The sequence below is a fragment of the Lissotriton helveticus genome, chromosome 3_1 (genome assembly GCF_964261635.1).
Source record: "Lissotriton helveticus chromosome 3_1, aLisHel1.1, whole genome shotgun sequence".
NCBI lineage: Eukaryota > Metazoa > Chordata > Amphibia > Caudata > Salamandridae > Lissotriton > Lissotriton helveticus.
The window spans coordinates 588576428-588602414 of NC_136061.1; the positions used below are offsets into that span (position 1 = coordinate 588576428).

Sequence of the window (25987 nt, forward strand, 5' to 3'; positions counted from 1 at the left end):
ACAATCTCTACCTTCTCCCCTTTCCATGTTCCAACGCTTTGAAATGAACAATATATTTACTCGCAGTGACAAAATGGCAGTCAACACTTCCTGATTTCCTTCGAATCGAACGTTAACAGACGTCACGCAGCAAAAAAAAAAATCCGCTCGCGCGCAGCCGCTTGAGTGCGCGCACCCGTGCGCGCGTATAGTTATATAATTGACTTTAACTTTAATTTTCTCAGCAACTAATGAACGGATTTACACCATTCCAAAAAAAGCGTAACCTGCGAGCGGGACTCTACAGTTTTGCCAAATTTCTTATAAATCCATTCAGCCGTTCGACCTGTAGCCGTGTCTAAACGTCCTATGGAAAATAACATGGAGAAAACGCGTTTTGGGACCCCCCTTTTATCTCAGCCCCCACTTCACCAATCCCCCCAAACTTTCAGGGAAGGAGCGCAGCGGACCGAGCCATCTTCTTTGAGAAATTCGCAAAGATTCATCCACCAGGGCCAAAGTTAATCCAAATAGAATGTTGAGGATTTCCTATGGAAACTAGGTCCTAACTATAACTACCTACTGGCGACCGCCAGTAGGTAATATATATATATATATATATATATAAATATATGTATATATGTATATATATTACCTACTGGCGGTCGCCAGTAGCTAGTTATAGTTAGGACCTAGTTTCCATAGGACAAGAGTTTTTTATTTTCTCAATATCTTTGGTGCCGGTTGACATATCTTTGCAAAATTGTCAAAACTAGAGGCCCGCTACGGTCAGATCCTGTCTTGAAAGTTTCGGGATGATTCGACAAGTTGGGGCTGAGAAAAAAGGGAGGTCCCAAAACGTGTTTTCCCCATGTAATTATCCATAGGACACTTTAGACACAGCTACAGCCAGAACTGCTAAATGGAATTACACCAAATTTGGCAAAAGGTAGCCCTTGGTTCAGAAAGAGCCTTTATTTTCAATGGTGTAAATCCATTCAGTAGGTCCTGAGAAATTTGAAAAAGCAAAGGTTTCGATATCTAGTGACGCGGTTGAGTCGCGACCCATCCCGAACACGAGCTTCACTGTGATTAGCTGCCAATACTCCAAACCAGGAAGTATTGGCAGCCCTCTTGTGACTAGGTAGAACCACCCTGACCCCCTAGGCCTGCTCAGGGATTCCCACAAGGACCCACAGGGCCAATAAAAGCATTCTTTTTTTTAAATAGTCAGAATTCGCGCTGGGGTTGCGAATCTTGCCGATTTTTTTTTAAATGAATCGCGGGCTCCCACACTTCATTTAATTGAGGCCCCCGGATGGACCAGGACCCGGGGGCACTGCAAAAAAATATTAGCAGGGGCCCGCAACCTCCCCAGGGCTATGTTTGTAATATGCGGGAGGTCACAGTGCCCTCCTGCAGCCCCAGGGACCGCCACCCCGGGACTTGTTTAATTTGTGGGGGCCTCAAAGCCCCCCCCCGAGACCCAGGGACCGCCACCCCGGGGCTTTTATCAAATATTCACGGGGGCACACAGCCCCCCCCCCCCCCCCCCCCGCAGCCTCGGGGACTGCCACCCCATGGCTTCTATTTAAAAAAATGATTAAACCTGTGTTGGGGTGCTCAAGCCCCCTCACAAACCCCGGGAGACTGCCACCTACCCAGGGCATAAAAATGTAAAATGGTGGGTCCGTTATGGACCCCGAGCCCCCGGGGACCACCACCTCTCCGGGGCTATTTTCACGAAGGGAGGGGGGCCCCCTCCAGGAGCTCTTGATGACCCTGGGGACCGCCAATCCCCAGGGCCGGCTCCTGCAGTGTCCCGGGGTGCCCACCCCCGGAACACTGCTGTTTTCTATGGCAGGCTAGACGTCTAGACTAGATGGCGGTTAGAATTTTCTCTAAGGAAGACGTTACTCTGTCTTAGGAAGAACATATGGTTTCTCCGTACACGTGGAGTACATTGTTGACTTGCGGTCTTACCGAGCCGGGAAACACAACTATTTGAACAGATTACTAAGACCGCAAATCCATAGTACATCTATAATTGGGTTATGAGAAAGAAGAATTAAGAAATTTACCTTAGATAAGACAGCCCTGAAGAAGTCTGTGGTTTAACACCACCAAAGACGAAACACGTGTTGGAAACGGCTAGAGAATTCTTAAGAAGATTTACATAAAAAATAAAAGAAGAAAAGAAAAGACACAAGATTTTTTCATTTGCTGATTTATATTTCTTATTATCTGTTAGCTCAGGATACACATTGTGTTTATGTTCACATGGTAGTGATTTGATCATGCCTTTTGGTTGTAGACGGATGGCCTAGACCGTGTCCTTGGAGCTTTCTGCACTATACAAATCACTTCTGTTATCACTATAGCCTAGCGCAATTATCACCCAGCCATCCTTCTTTCTGTTTTTGTTGTACAATGTTGAGAGGCTTGGTCCTGCCTCGAGCTACGCACCACCTAACAAGAGCGCCGTGGCTGCCCGATTTTTGGACTACTCATGGGTTTCTGCGCAAGCTTACAGGGCAGCAGGCAGCCGCCAAGGACTGGACTTTGGCATGTCCCCTACAACCGAAAAGAGGTACATGTGGGGATTTCAGCAATACTAGAAAGCAGCACTAAAAACTGTCATCACTCACCAAAGGGAAACATTCAAATGGCTACTAATGCACTACGAAAACCAGCATGCTTTTAGGCAACAACCAGCCTATTGAGGCGACCACGAGAGGGCAAACATCCTTAAAGGAGCGAGCATGGCTAGTGCATTATTCAGCCGGTGTGATGCTGTGGCTTCCTCCCTTGAAAAAGGTCGATGTTCGACCGAAATGCATCGGGAACACTATGGAATTTGCCAGAGCTGCAACACGCAATAAAGTGCCTCTAATCTTGCTGAAATGTGTGCGGCTCATTTCCCTTTCCACTCGAGAGGCTGTGTACAATATATATATATATATATATATATATATATACATACATACATATATATATGGCTTAAAATCCCAACGAATAATCCAACATTCATAAAATATATAAAATATATATGATGAGTCTTCGCTAAGATTATACTAATTACGGTACAATACCATTCCTGTCATAATTTTTTCATATCCTGTTCAATCTTATGTGCAAATGACAACCCCTAAATAAAGTGACTACATGCTCCCAAATCCTTCCCAGACAGGATTTGTTTGCAGATTGCCCAGTGCATAAAGTGCCTAGTTTTCCAATTTCTATTACTAATATGGGTACAGATTATAAAGCAATATCACAGTCACAGGACCCCTATATAAACATAATGTATTATTGGTTAATCTGTGAATATACATAAAGTGCATGGAGAAAATTCATTTACAGATTTCTTATTCAATAAAGTGCATTATTATAAATAAGATCAATTCATTTAAAACAAAATATAAAATGCAATAATAAAATCATGAAACCTAAAAAAATCTTAATTTGCATATGTAAGGTTAACATCATAAAAGTCTACATTCTTATATTGTTGTTAGGACCTGTTACAATAAAACTACAATTGATCCCAAAAATGTGTGCAAATCTTCACTTGTATTCAAACCTCCGGGATGGTTTGTGTCCAGGTTCAGGATATACCTTGTTTCCAAACTTCTAAGCCTTTCCTCCCGGTTTCCCCCTCTTTTTTGTGCAGGGACCGCATTAATTATAAAATATTTTAAATATTTAAGATCACTATTATGGATTTGACTGAAGTGTCTCGCCACGGGGTAACTAGGATCTTTGTTAACTATAAACTTGGTGTGCTGCAGGATTCTCTTATGTGCTTGCATTATGGTGCGGCCTACATACTGTAAGACTCAACTGTATTCCAGTATGTAGACAACATGATCTGTTTTACATGTTAAATGTTTATCGATCACCTGCAATTTTTCGCTAAATGCTGTCTGGTAAGAAGTTTTACTAATTCCGTATTTACCGGCCATAGAAGCAGTACACTTAAAGATCCTCACCTTGCAGTCAGCCAAGTCCCTGTTTGTGTATCATTTGGGCTACTCTTCACTAGATCATTTCCCATAGATGTGTCTTCCTACAGGAGATGGAAGGTGTTTTAGGTAAAAGGTGGCCTATTACTGGGTCATCTAAAACAATTGGCCAATTCCGTTTTATAATGCCTCTAAGCTGTTTTTCCTGCTTGGTATATGTTAAAACCATTCTTGGTGGTTCACTCGTTTGATCACTCTATGTTTTCTCTACTGTGTCCTTTTCCTTCATATTGCATTTTAATAGGTCAGATCTACTCCGTTGTCTGGATTTTACTATGGCGACATCTATAATTTCAGTTTTATAGCCTCTTTCCAGTAATCTCTCGTTACGTTCCAGTGTTTAATGGCTAGGTCTGCCTCATCACTGCATATCCTCCTTATTCTTAGCATTTCTCCATAAGGGATACTCTGTATGACATGTGCAGAATGCAAGCTTGTGGCATGCAGTACTGTGTTACCTGCTGTTTGCTTACAGTGCACAGATGTTGTGATCTTGTTGTTTAAAATGTGAACCTGTACATCTAAAAATGTCACCTTCTCCGAACTGATTGTAGCGGTAAAATTCAAATTTATATTATTTGCATTAATCTGTGAAATAAACTCCAATGTCCTTTGCTCTGTTCCACAGCAGATTATAAATAAGTCATCAATAAACCTGATTCAGGGGGCATGGCTACGCGACGTACCGTAATGGCCGCTGCTTAGTGGAGCTCCGGCAGCCCTAACCCTAAGCCACACATCCGACGCAAGTATCCTGATACCTGAGGAGGAAATCAGCAACCGAAAGGCACCCGTAATGTGAGGTCCCAAAAAAGGGAGTCCGCATTTGATCTCTAGCCCGAGATATCACTAGCGGCGCCAACACGGCCTACTAAGTGAAAGTGCACCGGGGCCTCGATTGACTAGTGAAGCAGAGCACGTTGCGATACTGACGGTAAGACGCGGAACCTGCCCCTGATCCACATATCTTGGACTGATCTCCGCAGTGCTCCCTGATTGCAATGGGAGGTAGACGACGAGATCCGGACTGGCTGTGGGGTGGACTGCGCAGACTTGACGCAGCAGTCTCTGCGCTACATGCCGTTAAGCCTCGGCCGTAGGCGGTGCCGGAACAACTTGGATGGCCGAGTTGGGCACGGCGGTGAGAAAGACTCGAGGTAACGAGCGGTGGGCTCCCTCTCTGACCCCCCCACCCCACCAGTGTTGCTCCTGCAGCAGCAAGGACTGCCAGAAGTAGAATCGCGTCAAGTTATTACTTTGGGTTAGCGCAAAAGACAAACATTATAGACACCCTCTGCGACCTGGCCCATGAAAGCCTCAGCGAGGGAGAGTTCGAGGGCCCTGAGAGGGGGGCCCCGGTGAGGAAGTGGCACTATTTCCTTTTGGCTGGTGAACGGACCCCCACGGCAATCAGCTGAGAAATCACCCAAGGTACACAAAGTGCACTCATCTCCCACACGCAGCTCCCGCTCGGCGCCCCAACACCCATGTCACACAGTAAAAGTCTCTATTAGGCCTACTTGATGATCCTGCCGCGAACACAGTGGAGAACACGAAAGGCAAAATGGCGTCCACATGGGGCCTCAAGACAGTGCATGCGAATAAACTTGGCAAATATGCATTCTCGAGAGACAGCGTCAATGAGTCCTCCCCTAAACATAGAAGCGCAGGAGAGCCAGGGAACCCGGACGAGGAACCCACTCTTAAAGATGTCATGGCAGCTATAGCGGAAATAAAAACCTCGCTTGAACATAAAATTGATACCATCACAATTGAGGTGAACCTAATCCGCGCTCAATAAAAATAATGAGAAGCTTAAACAAATGGAACTCAAGACCACCAATTTAGTGGAAGATACCTCACGCTTACAAACAGAAATCCATGAACTCCAAATATTTAGAAAGCTCCCAGAGACTAAACTGGTTTACGAACGCCGCCTACGACACAATAACGTATGCATTTTGGGGGTCCCCGAAAAAGCGGAACGGGAATCAATGGACCTGTTTGTGGAAGACCTTATCCTTCAACATCTTAAACCCAAAGGCCTTGGCAAATTTTTAGTCATGGAACAAGCTCATAGAGTCCCTGGAGGGTGACCAAGACCCGGGGCCCCTCCACGCCCCATCCTAGCCAGGATCCTCAACTACCGGGACCGCGATGCCATACTTCAACGAGCTAGAACAGGGCCTCCACTCAGACTAGACAATGCCGACATAACTTTCTTCCCTGACTTCACTCAACTGGTCCAGAAGCAGCGTAGGTCTTTCCTGTGAGTAAAGAAACTGCTTAGAGACAAGGGTCTCAAATATGCAGTGCTCTTTCCGTCCAAGCTCCGAGTGGAAACAGATGGTAGGGCTTGGTTTTTCGACGACCCTGAGATTTCAGCGAACTGGCTGGAGACCCAGAAAGCCTGAGGCCGGAGTGATTATCATCAAAGAAACTACTTCAAGATTGCTGGAGGTAACTTTTAGGAACCTTCGTACCAACTATACCACCATGAGAAAAATACAAATGGAAACTGTGGACATAATGAGACCGGTAAAGGGGGCAAACCTAACTTGATGGAAAAAGTATATGCTAGTGTAATTTTTCCTCACAGACTTAACCTCTTGGGCGCGGGCGCGATTCTGCGCCTGTGCGGCCGTTTTAATGAGTGGGCAGGTTCATGATGGCCCCCAGCCGTCATCAGCACACGCCCACCGTGATGCATGACGACTGGGGGCCGTCATCAGCATTGAAGGGGTTAAGTAGTATGTTCCTGGGTGGGTGGGTGTGGTTGGCCGGGGTATCACGCACCCTCTTTTTCTTCATTTAGTACAGCAGTTGGGCGACAGGCGCTCTGCCAGTTCAATATGGGCAGTTCTACGTCCAGAGGGCAGGGAAGCATGGAGAGGCATTGTTGGGGGGGCTACTTGTTTTTGTTTGTAATTACAACTGTTCTGTCGACAAGCAATGTGATAGGCGTGACTGGGGCTATGGATTTTTCCACTAAATCTGATGCATACACAGTGGGATAAAGGGGCAAAAAAATTGAGCTGTAACGCCAACGGGCTTGGGGATAAAATTAAACGCAGTATAGTTCTTCAGTACATTAAGAAAAATCCCCCTGACGTTGTTGTTTTCTGCAGGAAACCCATCTGATAGGCAGAACATGTAAAGCGATGTGCAGAGGGGGGTACAAATTGATGGTGCATGCGGGATTTACAACAAGTTCGAGAGGAGTAGGCATTATGCTAAAAAACACATTCCCTTTTAATGTGGAGTCCACATGGGCTGATGACAGGGGCCGTTATATAGGTATCACTGGGTCCTGGGAGGGACGAACTGTTACATTAATGTCGATTTACGTCCCGCCTGGCCTACAAACCACTACATTCCAGAATCTGTACACCACTCTCCTTTCATTACCTGAGGGAGTGCTGCTGCTGGGAGGTGACTTTAATTTGGTGGGCTAAGGAAGGATGGACTGACACCCCCCGCGAGAGTTGGGGCCAGCTAACAGATGGTTTACAGATTGGTTTGCAGACTATCCCATGCTGGAGGCCATGGGCTTTTGGGTAAATCTACGCCGGACGGTACAACACGTGAGCGATCGGTCCAGATTCAGGGACCACGCTCACGTTAGATTAGAGGAACTACTATTTTTCCTCTGATTTGCCAGGAAACCGGGAGACACACAATATTACGGGGCACATTATGTCCATCTACAATAGGAGGTTTACTATGTGATTACGCGCTTCTTCTTCCCAAGCCAATTTAATCTTGGGAGTGGATCATAGAATTACCTGGCGATCACCACCTTTCTGACACGTGTATCCTGAATATCATAAGGAGGTCCATTGTGTGTTCATATGCACGGGTATGCTGCGAAGCCTACTCAACTCTAGAACTTAATATTGAACTAGCTGGCGATGATTCTACCGATACGTGATTCTTGAATACTAGTCTTGAAGCTGACGGTGAATACCGACTGGCATTTCTTATCATCCCACACATATCGATAGATCCTCTACTCTTGGAATCCAATTGTGTTTATACTGCCCTGAGGAAGCTCCCTGCAAGGGAGTGAAACGCGTTGGCTGATCTCTTTTTTGTGATTTTAACAATGAACTTTTCTACAAATTTGAATAAATAAAGAAGAAATATTTTTGTACACATTCATGACTTGTTTTGGACTTTGTTTATGTGCGCCCCCACCAAACCTGAAAAGTACTCTTTGATCTGGAATCACAGCGACGGCATTCAGCAGCTGACGTCGGGGTTGGCAGCACAAAAATTGACATTCAATTTGGAACTGGGTTTAAGGTGCGGCAACTCTAATGCCCGCTGCTGCTCTCTGTTTCTATAATCACCTTTCATTCTGGGGCCCACGGTAACCTGTCCAGATTAGTTTACATTTTGATCCCCAGCTCCCAAGTCTCACTTATCCATGAAATTAAACATTTAGCGAGGGGTATATCTGACCACTCACCGATATGGGTACATGTACTCCTACAGCAGATTAGAGTGGATAGAACTGCCCCCATCAACCACTGGTATCTACGCAATCCTGAACTTCGTAAAGAACTTCTCAAGACTATGGACACTTACTTTATTGAAAACTCGGGCACAGTGGATTCCCCACAGATACTCTGGGAAGCATTTAAAACAGTAATAATGGGGAGGCTCTCTCATTGATATCTGGTCAAAAGAAGGAACAACAACGGGGGGTGTCTCACATAGAGGACGAGATCTACCACTTAGAGAGAGACATGGAAATAACGACCACACCAGCATCACTCAACCTGCTCCGCCTTAAACAGGAAGAATATAGGGTGTTAGTCACAGAGAAAGCCAAAACGCTGGGCAGAGAGAAGCTTGGTAGGCTTTATGTCTTGGGAGATAAAGCAGGGAAATTGATAACATGGCTTGATAAGCGGGAATGGGCGAACAGACTTGTCCCAGTTTTGCAAGATAATGATGGTGTTGACATTACTGACCCTCAAGACATTGCAAATCACTTTGCTCATAATTTTGATGCTGTGTATACTACAGTAGCACCATACACCGAAGACGACTCAGCCGAATTATTGAAAGACATAACACTCCCTACCCACTCCTCATCAGACCAGCAATTAATGGATAGCCCGTTGACAGCAGATGAAATTGCGGAGGCAATCAGATTGTTGAATTCAGGAAAAGCCCTGGGCCCTTACGGTATTCCTACTGAATTATATAAACTTAACACTGATAAACTAGCCATTTACCTAAAAGCCATGTTTAAAGAGAGTAGGGAAAAAGGGGAACTACCTATTGATCACCGAATAGCAAATATAGTGACTATTCATAAAGAAGGCAAATCCAAAACACATTGGGGCCTCATTTATGGAAAGTGATGCATTGCTACATGAAAACAGCGATGCGTCACTTTTCACTGCGCCCTCCTTGCGAGACCAATGATGCGTCATATTTACAGCATGACGCATCATGGCGCAAGGAGTTACAGATACGTCAGTATTTCTGACGTATCTGTATGGCGCAAAAGTGACGCATTGTTGGAGTGTGTCACAAAAGTGACGCAACTCCAGCAATGTGCCCCTTCACATGGGGCAAGCCCCATGTGAAAGGGCCTGCGTCAGTTTTATGCCTGCTGTGAGGCAGGCGTAAGAAATTGACGCATTTGTGTCCTAGAAGTGGCGCAGTGAAATCTTATATTTATTTATTTATTTATGCAATTTATAAAGCGCGAACAAATGCCTGAGGGCGTCTCGGCGCTGTGGACGAGGCAGAAAAGAGGGGTAGGAAAGATGATTATTGATTAAACAGCCAGGTTTTTATTTTTCTCCTGAAGATGGTCAGGGTAGGGGAGGATCTTATATCAAGATCCAAGGAATTCCAGAGTTTGGCTGTTGACACAGTAAATCGGCGATCGCCCCAGGAGACAGTCCTGGTACGTGGTACTGCCATTTGAAGAGCGTTCATAGATCGTAGTGATCTGTTGGGAACGTGGAATGCAAGGGAATTCAGTAGAAAGCGGGGTCCTTGTTTGCGAGAGGCTTTATACGCAATACAAAGAGCTTTAAACTTTATCCGGTTTTTGACAGGGAGCCAATAATAGCCTTTGATGACTTGGGCGATGGGTTTAAACTTGGGGGTGCCTGAGAGCATTCTAGCTGCGCTGTTCTCTACGGACTGTAATTTTTTAATGACTTTGTGCTGGGCATTGACAAGAAGCCCATTACAGTAATCCAGGGCGGACATGACGAAAGCTGTAACCAAAGTTTTACCTGAATTAGGGGGAAGAAACGGGAGAATCTTTTTTATAGATTTAAGTTTGAAAAAAGACGTGGACATAATAGAATTTACGTGAGCGGTAAAAGTTAGCTTATCGTCGAGGAGCATTCCCAGGTTTTTGACTTGTGTGACTGGATGAGGGGGGGGGCCTAGATCAGGAGGCCACCAATACCCGGGCCAGACGGGGTTGAGTTTGCCGAATGTCATTACCTCCGTTTTATCGGAGTTTAATTTGAGGCAGTTTGTGGTCATCCAGTGACTAATGGCTAGCATGCCGTATTGAAAATTGGCCGCTATTTTTTCTCCATTATCCTTTATGGCCAGGACCAGTTGGGTGCCGTCTGCGTAAGATGTTAGGCTCACCCCACAGCATCCCACAGTCCTTAATGACTCTAGCTAAGACTGCCACGTAGATATTGAATAATGTGGGACTGAGGGATGAGCCTTGAGAGACGCCACAGGGTAATGTCATCTGTGCGGAGATGAAATTTCCCAGCTGGACTGTCTGGGTACGATTGGAGAGGAATGAAGTGAGAAGATCTTTGGCTCAGCCTGGATGCCTATAGCGTTGACACGGTCGATCAGGATGTTATGATCGACCGTGTCAAAGGCAGCAGTTAGATCTAACAGGATGAGCACAGCTGCTCCTCCTTGATCGAGGATGGCTCTTATCTCATTGGTGGCTTTGATGAGTGCCGTCTCGGTGCTGTGGTGTTTCCGGAAACCAAACTGGGTGTCGTCCAGGAGGGAATGGTCTTCGATGTACTGTTAGATTTGAATGTTCATCAGTTTCTCAACCAGTTTGGCCGCATAAGGCAGATTGGCAATGAGTCTGTAATTTTTTGTGTCTTCAGCGTCAAGATGGGGTTTTTTCAGCAGAGGTTTGAGGAGGGTGTCTTTCCAGATTGAGGGATAGACCCCTGTACTGAACATAGAATTAAAAATATCTGTGAGTTGGGGTGCTACAATGTTGATTACTGGGAGGAGAATAGATGGAAGACAGGGGTCATTGGGGGAGCCTGATTTGATGGTGGTCATTGCATTAGCGACAAGAGTGGAATTGGTTTTGTGAAACTGCTTAAAAATGGGTTGGGGCTTGATGGTGTGTAGGGGTAGGAGGATTTTCTTTGACATTGTCAGAAAAGTCGGTATATATGTTATTTACTTTATCAAAGAAGTAGCTGGCCAGGTTGATGCAGAACGCTTGAGAGGGTGTGGGGATCGATTGAGGGGGTAGGTGTGAGAGTTTAGATACAACCTGGTAAAGTTGTTTGTTGGAGTTTTTGGCTTGCTCGATCTGGGAGGAGTCGTAGTAACTTTTTTCTTGTAGGATCATAGATTTGTATTTGGTGAGTTCATTTTTGTATTTCTCTTTCTCTTCAGGAGAATATGTCTTTCTTATAGATTTCACTGCGTCACTTCTATGACCCTGTCTTGCGTCAGAACGCCCCCCCCTGCATACATTATACCTGGCGTAGGTATAATGTAGCACAGGGGTTGCAAAGTGACGCATCTACCTACATGCGTCACTTTGTAAATATGGTGCAACAAGGCATATTATTTATGCTTCTGGTGCGTCACAAAAAGTGACGCACCGGCGGCGTAAAAGTGACGCACGGCTTCATAAATGAGGCCCATTGTGCCTCATAGAGGCCGATCTCCCTCCTTAATGCCGAACCTAAGATCCTTGCCAAAGTATTGGCCAATCGACTAATCAAACTTATCTCTGACCTGGTGCACCCAGACCAATTCGGTTTTATACCACAACGGAACAAGGCATTAAACCTGCGCCGTGTCCATGGTAGAGTCCATTGGTAGAGCGGACACGACTATGGAACCGGCTATCCTTGTCTCTTTGGATGCCACCATTGCGTTTGACACTATTGAGGGACCCTATCTTATAGCCGTCCTTTGAAAATTGGGATTCGGCCAAGAATTTATCCGGTGGATTCGCCTCCTCTATTCAGCCCCCCTGGCGCAAGTCGTGGTTAATGATAAAAAATCGGACACATTTAATTTGAGTCGGGATACCCATGAGGGATGCCCGCTTTCCCCCTTCCTGTTAGCATTAGAACTCCTGGCAGCATGGATCAGACGGGATCCGGTTATCTTGGGTACGCGTTGGGCACCTGAGTGGGAGGATTGTATCTCGCTATACGCAGATGACGTACTACTCTACTTAACCTATCCCAAATGATCCCTAACTGCAGTGATAGATATATTGCCAGTATTTGGCAGATATTCTGGATTCACGATCACCTGGACTAAGTCTCACCTTCATGTCCTGCAGGGGGGTCCTCCAGACCTGCCCCACAACTGTCCAATCCAAATCAATGCCACGAGATTCAAATATTTGGAGATTTTTCTCTCTCTGAACCCTGTACATAGATATGAGAGAAATCTCCTGCCTCCACTACAACGGTTAAAGCGAGACATAGCCAATTGGAAATCCCAAACCTTTTTCTTCATTAGGCAAGGCTGCTCTCTTCAAGATGATGTCTCTCCCCCGCTTCCTTTATGTCCTTCAAAATTAACTTGATCCGGTCCATTGAATTATTGAACACCTACAGACGGACCTATTATGGACCTGTACATTACGGATAGCCTTGGGTAAACTCACATTAAAATGGTATGATGGAGGCATCAGTCTCCCAGATATAAAGAAATACTATTGGGCCGCACACTTAGCGGCTATTAATCATGGCACTTATGGTAACCCTGAAAATCCAGGTTATTTTATGGATAAATGGCTCCTCCCGGGTGGGAATTATAACAGATCACTCTATTCAAAACCTGGCCAGCAACGACTAACGGGTCCTACTAGTCACTCGGTTAAGATATGGCACACAGTGAATAGATCCCTTCGATGGGAGCGCAAATTGATGCTGGCCACTCCCCTATGGGATTCTGCCCAACTAGGCAATTTATGGACATCAAAAGGGTTTGATAAGTGGGACATGATTGGCATTTTGCAAATTAAAGATCTATGGGACAAAGGGGAGGTAAAAAAGTTTGCCACTCTCCAAAATCAATATGAGCTAGCTAACTCGGAGATTTTTCGATACTTGCAGGTTAGTCATGCACTGCACTCCTCCCAAGGGGCTCCTCCCTTCCCGAGTCATCCCGATTAGAGGATAGGATTCTGGATGGGCACCTCACAGATAAAACCATCTCCTTGATCTATAATACGTTGTTATATAATGGCTGACCCCCTCTCGGGGCTGCGACAGAAGTGGGTGGCGGACGGGATAGAAATGGATGATGAAGATTGGAGAGAAGCGGTGTCCTCTCCTTGAGTGGTAGCTATCCCTGCACGATTAAGACTAGTACAACTTAAAATCCTGCACAGAATATATATGACAGGCCCCCGACTAGTACAGATGGGTAGAGCGGAAACAGGAACCTGTCGCAGAAAGTGCGGACAGATAGGTACCTCTATGCACATCATATGGGAATGCATGCACATTCAATTATACTGGAGGGAAGTACATGAAATCTTAAGTACAGTCCTTGGTATCACTATTCACCCTGAAGCATGCAGATGCCAACATTTGGGACCCAACTGACTGAAATACCTAACAAACACAGTGGGCCACTCTGGGGTTCGCACTAGCAAAAAGAAACATCGCTCGGACCTGGGGAGCGGCGATTCCCCCCACTTTGGAGGCTTGGGAAAAGAGTATGGACTGGTGTATGTTCAGAGAAAAGACTGTATATGCTGCCTGTGGCTGTCCTAGAAAGTGGTCCCGCATGTGGACACAATGGAACTCATACCGTGGAGATATTTGCACTCCCCGCAGAGTATTGGATTAGATGATCTGCTCCCTCCCTGAATGATCCCTACTGTGTGTAACGTAAATGATTATTATTTCCCATTGCCATGCCTTGAGAAATTTTGAAAATTGCTTATGTGTCGACGCTTGTTTAATAAAAGATTTATTAAAAAAAATAAACCTTAGCCAGGTTATTACATTTTCCTGGAAAAGGCAGCCAAATTGCTTTTTGAGGACAAGCTCCTCCCACCAGCCCATGTGTAAACAGGCATAGCTGGGGGAGAAGCTGGGCCCCATAGCCACACCCTGGACCTGTTGGTAAATCTGTTTTTTAAACAAAAATAGATTATTCTCAAGGTAGAACAAAAGCATTCTGATTAACATCCGGTTATGATGTACATATTGTAGAGGATGATAACTGAGGAAACGCTCAACTGCTCTGATGCCATCCTTATGCCTAATGCTCATGTAGCAAAACACACAAGATATAGAGCGACGTGATATCAAGAGCTAATAAAAGGTACTCAGGCCACCATTATATATTTTCAATTTTGCATAGAAAGTCACTTGTATCGTGTTCATATGATTGCAGATATTTGACGTGCTCCTGCAAGAAAAAGTCAATATACCTGGACAGATTCTATAATGGACCATCACATGCTGCTATGATTGGCCTGCACAGTGGTTTTAGCATTTTTTTGTGGACTTTCGAAATAAAATATATAAGCAAAATTGTAGGGTGTTCTTTCTTTAAAAATGTATATTCCTCCAAGCTTAGTAAGCCCACACTTTTCCATGCTAAAGGTTTGGAATAATAATCATCTTGGGTACTTTTCAATTTTTTTAATGAACTTTTCTTGTAGCACTCTATGTCGTTGAGCTGTGATGATGCTTTTTTCATGAATCGTCAAGTGGCCATAGGACAATGTTGCCTCCTTTATCAGAATTCCTGACCAATACTTATTTTTCCTTTTGCAATTTCTTAATTTACTTATGGTATTTCCTTTCATGATTTGTAAGATTCTTCTTTGTCTTATGGAGTTTGATGTTCAATTTTTTGATTTGCGCTACCACCTATTCATTAAAAACATCCAAGAAATCTTGCGGCATTACAGGAGTAAATTTGGATCGAATTTTAAAGGAGGTACTAGGTTTAACATACATTTAACGAGGCAGTATATTTACAATGCTTATTCTTGGTTGTTGCCCACTTTCTACTTCCCCACTATCAGGGACTGCATTTTCCTTTTGTAGCTCTTGCAGATCTTGGAGTAAGTCCAGGTCTCCCACTGTTAGATTGGATACATTTGGAGACATTGGGCCCGATGCACAGAACTAACTTAAGACAAAATCCTAAACTTATTACCATTTTGGTATTCACAGAAGACACTTACTCATTTCGGTATTCACAGAAGTTAGGAGTCCTAACTTTAGGACTCCTAAATGCCTTCTGTGAATACTGAAAGTCTTAAAGTTAGGATTTTTCTCAGTTTAGGAGTAGGAAAGTTAGGACTCCTAACTTTAGGACTCCTAAACTGAGAAAAATGGCAGTTCGTGATGGACTGTTCCCATTGGGCGCAAGGTCAAGACTGATTTGCATATGGCTGGGTCCAAACTGGAATGGCATGGTGAGCAAAAAAACGATGGATTTGACTGGGGGTGAATGTATGATTTATTCAGCATTCTGTCCATCATTTGTTTGCGTGGCAATGTCCAAACTAACTGCAGCTCCAATGGCTTCATTAAAATACAAACTTGAGTCTTTTTTGATGCCCACTTGTTTCAACTTATTGAGTGCCAAAAAGATATAAATTCATTTGCAGAATACTATCTGTTTGTTTTCCAGGGAATCTTGTTCTCTTGTCTATAAAATATATCTATTTACATAAGATTCAGCAACATTACAAGCCATTTTTTAATGAGCCATAGCCAGTGTAGATTATTCATTAGCAGTAAAATTCAGTTTTCAACACCATTAAAACATTCGTAGAGTGTTCCATTCTTTTCAGCTATGAAAACATTTAGCCTTCTGAAAAATAGAAAAATAAATAAATTTCAAGTACAAAGTGATGATGAATTTAATGTCTGTGAAGTGATGTATTCTACATAGAGAAGCCGACAGTTGTATAATTTAGTTTACTGGGATAGGATGGCTCAGAGGTTCATACATTAGAAGATACCTAAATCTTGAATTAAGAACAAAAAATTAAGTGACATGTGGTTTCAATCTTACCGAAAAAGCAAACATTGTGTTTGCTTCACACACAAATTTAGGAAAGCGTGCACCTATTTATTTTAGAGGTAAAATGTCTGGAGCTGAGTATGGAAAATAATACTGACTCATTGGAGCAAACTAAACAAGCATTGGCGTAGCCAATATGTCTCTCCTTTGGGACCTTATAAGTATTTAGTTATGCAGCACAATATCCTTGGTGCAACAACATCAACTGTTGCATGGCTAAATACTTATTGGGTCCCAAAGGCGAGACCTATTGGCTATGTCAATGCTAGTTTTATTATCGCATATGATAGCATTTTCAACTATGTGAGTCCCGAATCCAGTTGTACAAATACCTATTTTATTTTTAATTTAATAGACTATAATGTCGCTCAATAATTTTGGTCACATGCAAGGTTTGGATTACAATTATCCTGCCTCTTAGTTCACTAATGGTTTATGTTTAAAGTACATGCAGTGCTACAGTGTATCATTTTAATGCAGAGCTTCTACATGAAAAAAAAGGCTCAGAGACCTGTCACCTACAAACTTCACTGGCATACTTGAGCTTTTTACTCCACTTGACCCTGAAGCATAGGAATAGCTCACCCAAACCTTCCTATTTGGAGTGAGCTCAAAATATGGTTGGAAACCAAGCACATCACATTTAACTCAAGTCTGGAAATGAATCATCTGGTCAAGTGAGCAGCCATATGCTCAACACCATTTCTTTATCAAAACGGCTTATCTTGATTACCGTAAACAACCCAACAGCCTCAAGTTACCTACTACAGAATCCACTTAGTAGGACCAATGCGTCCACTACCATGTGACATTTAGGACAACGAGACCATGGAAGAAAAATTAGATTGCAGTCAAAAGGATCTACTTCCAATCCTCAAAATCCTGCAATGACCATGTTAGCAATTGGACCTTTGGAAATTTGAATTTGATGTACTTGCAAACCTTCGAGCTATTAGCTGGGTAATAGGATGATTCAATTAAAACATGCAACTTGAAAGATCTATTCTGCTCGAAAGATAGTACAGAATATACAGAACTTAAAGAAAGCAGATACTATTACTTCCACATTTAATACCCGCATGCCAAGCAAACAAGTACATAAATCCTTAATTCTGGAATCCAGCATGCACCGCATTAACTATAGAACAGAACCGCCGCAGCAGATCACTTAAAAGCAAACTCAAGAACTTGCTTCTTTCTGAAAAACGGCTGCAAAATCTTGCAACTTGACACCCTGTCCACAAGCATTTCACATTCAAAATACACGTACAAAATACACAAGCACTCAGCCCACTAGGGACACAAAGAATAACAGGCAAAGTGAGTGACGAACACAAATACACAAACACGTGCACATTGAGTCGATGACAGGCACAGCGGATGATAGATATGCACGCCCAAATATAGGAAGAGCGAGGAAGAATGGAGCGCACACCCGGGCGGCACAGACCCTTGGCCAGTGAAACAAGTGCATGACAGGCTAAAGCGACGGACCTCGAGCTCTTGCTTTAAGTGGTATGTCCGACGTCTGCATGAATGTGCTGTCATCAGCTGGTGTGTGACCCAGAACATAAGAAACAAGCGGTCTTGACTTTTCAAGCACTCGCACTCATGTTTGTGGCGGCATCCACCTTGTGGAAGCGAGCAGCGGGGCAGGGGACATGTGTTTGTAATTAACGTGGCCACTGTTCGCTCCCACAAGGTGGATGCCACCACAAGCACAAGTGCGAGTGCTTGAAAAGTGAAGACCGATTGCTAAAGGCCCTCTCCTAGGACATGCGCGCTGCCTAGGCGAGACCTAAAAATGTGTCTGAGATAGGTAAGCACAATGATAATCTTCTTTAAATATAAAAACAACACTAAAAGCATGTGTAGACAGCTGGATACCAACGTCTATGTGTTGTTTTTGAGAATATCAAAAAACACTGCATGATTCTAGTACTTGACGATCAATAATATGCGCACAAGTGCACCTGTCTAAGACTAGATAACCATATAGAATGTGGAGAGTTATGGTCCCATGAACTGACCACTATCACATACCAGTTATGTTTCCAACTAATCCTATGGTGGTATGTAACCAAGTGAGATCTTCTTCTCATAGGAAGGACATGGTTTATTTTCACCAATGCTTATCTTAAACTTGTCCTTGATAGTGGTGAAATGGCTCAAACTCTTGATATTGACAAGAAAGCCTTAGGATTTAATCAGTGGATTTCTAAGGCTCTTGATAAAGCTCCTGAAAAAATCATTAAGGCTGCTCGCTTTAAACCTAATCCCCATTGGTGTTGAGATAGCCTTACTCCCTTGAAAAAGGCTTGTAAATCGTAGAGAGGCACTTTAATGTTATTAATAAGGATACATAGAAATGCAGAGGAGAAATATAAAGCAGCTATTAAGATGGCATGCTTGGATTATTATGAAGATAGATTACCAATACTGTTTGCCCTGCCAAAGTAAAGGATATATTTGCTGGAGGACTATTGCTACATTTAAGTAGCTTTGTATTCTGAGCACCTTTAAACTTTCAGAAGTATTGAGGGAACTGGGTATTAGGGATTGGTACGATGACTAAGATACTTCGATCCAAGGCATATCTTCTGCCTATATGTGAACAATCATCAAATCTTTTTGTCACTCCAGGCAGCACTAGCTACATTTGACATTGTCACATTTGGCATCTTTAACTGTATTTAATTTTCTTATTTGTCATACGGCAGCAGTGTTTCAATGGGAGAAGAGGTGGCACTCTCAAACTGTTCAAGGCTGAAGTGTTTAATAAATGTGTATATCTATCTTCTAACAGTTTGCTTTCTGCTTGCCTCTTCTTAGGAATGCCTGGAGTTTTTCAACATTGCGGAATCCCAGTCAGCCCAGTACTTTTTGATGGATAAACGATGGAATCTTATTCATTACAACAAGGTAAATTTCACCTGTAAATGTATGTATTGTATATCTAAAATCTATCCCACTGTCACTATACACTTTGCCAATATGCTTTCAAGTCCATATCTTACCTCCATTGTCAAATACTTTTTCTGTTTAGAAATCTTCATGCATGTCTCATGAATTGTCTAACCATCCTTGCAGTTATGTGTGTGAATTAATGGAACACAAAAACTGCGAAACCATATTGGAGGAAATCAAATCATAGAGAATACATTTTAAGGAATCACTATTTTAAGGAAATGCAAAAAAGCTCAAAACATAAAAGAAACATTTTAAAGGAAAGATCATTGTAAGGAAAAATCCCGAATTACATCAAGGTTGGGTGTAGTTTAATACTTTGGGTATTCATGGATTAGCAATGTTCAGGGTGATGAGGGGTTTTTTAGAGGTCAGGAATATTTGGTGTTTAGGCATAGATAGGGGTATTTAGGGTTAGGAGATTAGTGTAGTGTAGGGGTAATGAGGGTTTTTTAGGGTTCACATATGAGTGGTGTTGAGGTGTGTGAGTCATTTTTAGGTTTCAGGAATGGTTGGAGTGTAAGACTGTTGAGGGTTTTTTTGGTTCATGGATGCGCGGTTCTTAGGGCAGGTGAGGGTTCTTAAGGTTTAAATATAGGTTGCGGCTGGAGTTTTGAAGAGTTTTTAGGGTTCAGGATGATGTGGAGTTTAGGCTGGTGAGGGGTTTTAAGGATTCAGGATTGGGTGGAGTTTTGATGTATAAAGGGGTTTCAGGGTTCAGGGATGAGTAGTTGAGGGTGATGAGAAGTTCTTGTAGGTCATGGATGGTGGTGGATGGCTGTTGTTTCAGGGCGATTTCATTTTTGGGGGGTTCAGAGATGGGTGGAGTTAGGGAAAGTGAGTGATTTTAGGGTTCAGGGATGATAGATTATTGTGGTAGAAAGGGCTTTTAGGCTTCATGAATGAGTGTAGTTTTGGTGTGGTGAGGAGTTTTAGAGGGCAGGGATTGATGGTATTTAGGGGTTGTATGGGGTCAGTGTTGGATGGTGCTTACGAGTGGTGATGGGTAATCAAATTTAAAGCATCCAAAGTAATTGTTTGACAGTGTAAAAGATATAAATATGAAATAATGTCCCCTGAACTAAAGCACCGAAATTAATATCTCAGACAAAACTGTTTCTAAAAGCAAGACCATTGCATTAACACTTATAAAAATGAGCATTCAAAAGCCAGTTTCAACTAAAAAGACAGTCTATTAATTGGTTTCTGCAAAATGGTAAATTCCATTCATTCAGAAAATTTGTATTAATCAGTTTAGATGTAACGGTTTCTCAATAATGTTGTTCCATTGAATCATTTTTCGATTAAATCACATACAACCACCTTGCATAGGCCTAAACAATCTATTTTTTAGTTTGTGTCTCTACTATTTCCTTCTGTTGTACTGTTTTTTTGGCAATCCTCTTACTTTTCTAATGAGGTCATTTTATATCAAAATACTTGTTAAAAACTAGTTTTAAAATAAAAAGGTTTAACATATCTATATTTGGAGAAATTCTTTGTGTATATATATATATATATATATTTTGGATATTGGATGTTTGGATATATATATATATATATATATATATATATATATATATATATATATATATATATATATATATATATATATATATATATATATCCAAAGAGTATTTCCCCGACACTCTCACGCACTCCAGCCGGTGATACACTGAGTAACGGGAAACGGACACCAATTGTAGTGTTTTTTTTAGCAGGCCTTGATTTATTGAGCCAAAGGTCAGACGCTTTTCGAATACCTTAGTATCCTGTCGCCAGTAGTTAGTTATAGTTAGGACCTAGTTTCCATAGGAAAACCGCAACATTCTATTCCCAATAACTTTGGCGCCGATTGACGAATCTTTGCGAAATTTTCAAAACTTGTGGTCCGCTCCGGTCCACTCCTAACTCCTATCTTGAAAGTTTCGGGGTGAGTCCTCGGGGGGGGGGGGGGGAGAAAAAAGGGGATCCCAAACGTGTTTTCCCCCTGCAATTTTCCATAGGAAACTTTAGACAAGGCTACAGCCCGAACTGCTGAACGGAATTACATCACATTTGGCAAAAAGGTAGCCCTTCATTCAAAAAGATCCCTTTTTGTTAAATGGTGTAAATCCGTTTTGTAGGTGCTGAGAAATCAAAATTAAATAAGGTATGATATCTATGGCTGCGGAGGATCCTCGCACCCCTCCCGATCACGAGCTGCATGCTAATTGGCTGTCAACACTCCAAACCAGGAAGTGTTGGCAGCCATCTTGTGCCTCGGTAGAACCGAGGCACAAGAAATCAGTCAAACAAATGCGAAAAAAGAGATAAGGGAGCAGGGTAGAAACACCCTGACCCCCTAGGCCTGCTTAGGGGGTCCCACAAAGAAACCCCAAGGCCCAAAGAAATTAAAAAAAATTTAAAAAATCGGCAAAATCCACGTAGGATCTGCGGATCCGGCCGAAATAAAAATAAAACGAAGCGCGCGCTCCCGCGCTTCGTTACTATTTAACCCCGGTTGAGCCAAGACCCGGGGGCAATATTTTTATTGTATTGGGGGCTCCCCAGAGGGGCCCCTCCAGCCCCGGGGACCGCCACCCATGGGGCTTTATGACAATATTTGCGGGGGCCAGTCCAGGGACCGCCACCCCCGGGGCTTTATGACAATATTTACGGGGATTCACAGCCCCCCCAGCTCTGGGGACCGCCATCTCCGGGGCTTCTAAAATACATGGTTGGGGGGCTCAAAGGCCTCCCCAAACCCCGGGGACTGCCACCCCTGGGGCTTTAAGAAAATATTTACGGGGGCTCACAGCCCCCCCTGCAGCCCCGGAGACCGCTACCCCCCCGGGCCTGTGTTTTATTTTTTTAAATAACATGTGGGGGGCTCAAGCCCCCCCACACACGCCAGGGACCGCAACCTCCCCGGGGCTCTAAATAATAAAATTGAGAGTCCGTGATGGACCCCCAACCCCGGGGACCACCACCTCCCCGGGGCTTTTGTAATGTTGGGAGGGGGGCCACGCGGTCCCTCTCCTGGAGCCCTGTCATGGCCTTGGGGACCGCCACCCACCCAGGGCCGGCTCCTGCAATGTCCTGGGGTGCCCACCCCCGGGACACTGCAGTTTGCTATGGCAGGGCGGAGCCTCGCGGCTCATGCCCTGCCATAGCAAACTCTGCTTTGGTATTTAGAAGAGAGCGCATGAAACCTGCTCTCTCTTCCAAATACCAAAGCAGATTGCTTTTCCACACGGGGAGCTGCATCTTAGCAGCTCCCCGTGTGGAAAAGCAGTGCTGGCTCCCGCAGGACGCGGGGAGCCGGTGGGACCATGGGGGATTGGGGACGCCCCCTTGGTCCCCAATGGATAGGGCCGGCCCCTGGCGATGGGGTCCCCGGGGACATAAGTGGACCAGGAGGGGGGCCTTATGCAGCCCCCCTCCCAAAAAATGTTTACAAAAAAAACCCCTGAAATGCCAGCCCCGGGGGATGGGGTCCCTGGGGCCATGAATGGCCTGAGGAGGGGGGCCACGCAGCCCCCTCAAAAATTTAAAAAATAAAGTAAAAAAAGTGGCCAAGCCCCGGGGGATGGGGTCCCGGGGCTGATTATGGTCTAGGAAGGGGGGCCACATGGCCTCCTTCCCAATTTTGTAATTAAAAAAAAGGGGTCAGGCCCTGGGGGCCCCAGGGCCGATAAAAAGGAAAAGAAGGGGGGCCACACAGCCCCACTTTTAAAAAAATAAAAATAAATTAAAAAACGCCATTGCGCCGGAGGCACCGCCCCCTCCCTGCAGCACTCTGCAAATGCACCCCTGGCACGTTTGCAGATGGGGACCTAATTCCCTTGAATCCCACCAGGAACCTCCAGTATGCGCCAGGGAGCTGCGTTGCAGAAAGGTGTTCAGAGGTCACGCCCCTTTTTACACCTCTCTGCAGCGCAGCTCTGTGGTGCTTAATGGAGGTACATGGTGGGCTAGTTGCACCCCAGGGATCCTCGGGATTCAAGGGGACTTAATCCCCCAACTTAAAACGAGCCACAGGGCGTGTTTCCACACATGTCACCTCAGGCCCCTCCCCTTCCATTCTGCACTAACGCACCCTCCGGCGAGTTGTAAGTTGGTGAATTAATTCCCCTTCAATACTGAGGGTCCCTGGGGGCCAACTAGCCCACCAGGTACCTCCAGTATGCGCCAGGGAGCTGCGTTGCAGAGATGTGTTCAGAGGTCACGCCTCTTTTTACACCTCTCTGCAACACAGCTCTGTGGCAGTTACTGGAGGTACCTAGTGGGCTAGTTGGACCCTAGGGACCCTCAGGATTGAAGGGGACTTAATCCCCCAACTTAAAACACCCACAGGGTGTGTTTACACAGTGGTGAAGGGACGGGACAGGGCCTGAGGTGATGTGTGCAAACAAGCCCTGTGGTGCGTTTTAAGTTGGGGAAATAATTCCCTTTCAATCCTGATGACCCCTGGAGGCTAACTAGCCCACCAGGTGCTTCCAGTAAGCGCCACTGCGCTGCGCTGCGTTGCAGAGAGGTGGTGCGGGCTGTCCCCCTTTTTACACCTCTCTGCAACGCAGCTCTGTGGCACTTACTGGAGGGGACTTAATCTCACATCTTAAAATGGCCACAGGGCGTGTTTACACAGTGGTGAAGGGAGGGGATGGGGCCTGAGGTGACGTGTGCAAACACACCCTGTGGCGCGTTTTAAGAGGTAGTTTCAATCCCCTGCCCTTTTATGTACTAGGGTCTTACAGAGGAGGCCATGGTAATCACGGGTACCCCAATGCATAGAGCTCCCTAGTGTGTGTAGGTGTTTTAACTGTATTCTAAGTGTCTTTCAGAATAGCACTGGCTCTAGGACTGGTTAGTCAGAGTCAGTTACCACCAGTACCCATCGGAAAAAGTTGAGGGTACAGGGTGATTTTGCAACAAGGCCTCTTTCTGCTCCTCTGTTTGTTCTTTTTGCATGTCTTCCTTCTTCCTGCACTTTTCTTTGTCTTTGAGGACTTCTGTTGCTTCTTTCTGCATTTATTTTTCTTCTTTCTGTGTGTTTTTTCTTCTTTCTTCACATGTCCTACATCTGTAGGCATAGTTAGAAACTAGCATTTAAAAAGCCTTTGAAATTAATTGAAAAAACCATCGGTTTCAGGCGCGTTATAGTTACAAATTAGCATTTAAAAAACCTTAGAAATTCACTGAAAAAACCATAGGTTCCAGGGGCGTTATAGTTAGTTGCACATTCCACTCGTAGAAAACCATTGAAATTTCCCCGTTATAGTTAGCTCAGCTAACTAGAACTTGCGCGCCCGCAATCCACTGCTAATGATGTCACATATTACATCACTCTTGACAAGGTCAGTGACATCACTCATGACATCACTGATGACAACTCAAATGACATCACTGATGACATCATCCTTGTGATAGAGTGGCAGACCTCCTCTCACCCTAATATAACCGTTGATACACACACTCAAAAATAGAAACTAACATTTTCAAAACAATGGACATACCAATACCACTTACAACACACCTATTTAGTCATGCCAAGATCTACACACACATCAACTCATTCACCAACAGTCCTATACAGTCACTCATACATGTACTCACTCATCATATGTACTCATACACCTATACTTCCTGTTACACACTGTCATCCATTAAATTGCATATACAGTTATATACACACCACAACACTTACTGCTACAGAAACTTTCACATACTTACTCTCTTAAGCAATCACTTATAGAAACACATACTAATTTATACAGGAACTCTTCCAATCTCTCACTCTCACATATACTCACTTATATGCACCAATTATCACATATACCAGTTTAAAACTTATGTAGATACTCATAAAGACATTATTGAGACAGTCATTCATTCACTAACACACCCATACACACATACAGTCCCGCACACATGCTGTCTTCAACACATACAAACAGTGAGTCACTCTTTCATGCATCTATGCACTACGTAATACCCCACCTAACCATATAGACACTCAGACACTCATACTGATACTCAAAAAAACAACTAAAAACCTATATAGACCCTCATGTAGCTACTCACCAACCCATGCAGCCACTTATACACAAAGTGAGAGACTGATACAGACATTTATGTATTTAAACTTCTGATGGATACATCTGCCAGTGGATTCCTCACCTTGTGAATATTCCCAATGCGTCAGCAACATTCGGAAATTCTTTTGTAGCTCCTCATGCCGACGTGGACGATGTCACAGAAGCAAGGCATTGCGCACGGCTCCGCTGATCTCACTGACTCCATAATAGGACTCCATCGGCGTGATGACATCAGTTCCCTTTTTTCCACGTCGTCGACGCTAACGGTTTTCTAGGGATCCTCAGTAGCACGTTGATACTCTGTTACTGTTTGTTGTTTCCACTGTTTTCTTGTTTCCTAACGAGATGTCTTCGAAGAAAACCGGGTTCAAGCCCAGTGGAGAGTGCGGGAAGATGATGTCCATAACGAATCCGCACAAAGACTGTGTATGGTGTCTGTCTTCTGACCATGACGTTCAAGGGTGTCCATGTTGTAAGAAGATGAACCCCAAAGCGCTGCGAGAAAGAAAGGCAAAGCTTCTTGTGGCGAAGATGAAAAGCAAGAAAGACAAGAAGAGTTCGAAGTCACGCTCGAGGCGGTCGAGATCGCGTTCGAGGTCGGCTTCGAGGTCGTCTTCAGGGCATGCTTCTCGATCCAAGAAGAAGCAT

At 44.2% G+C, this 25987-nt stretch overlaps 1 protein-coding gene across 1 annotated transcript in view; it reads left to right on the plus strand.

The window, feature by feature from the left end:
• Positions 1-25987, plus strand: part of UNC80 (unc-80 subunit of NALCN channel complex) — a 2761828-nt gene that overhangs the window by 1558072 nt on the left and 1177769 nt on the right. The window contains exon 40 of the mRNA XM_078680564.1: positions 19125-19214. Coding sequence (XP_078536690.1) covers positions 19125-19214 — 90 coding nt within the window. The remainder of the gene's footprint in view (positions 1-19124; positions 19215-25987) is intronic.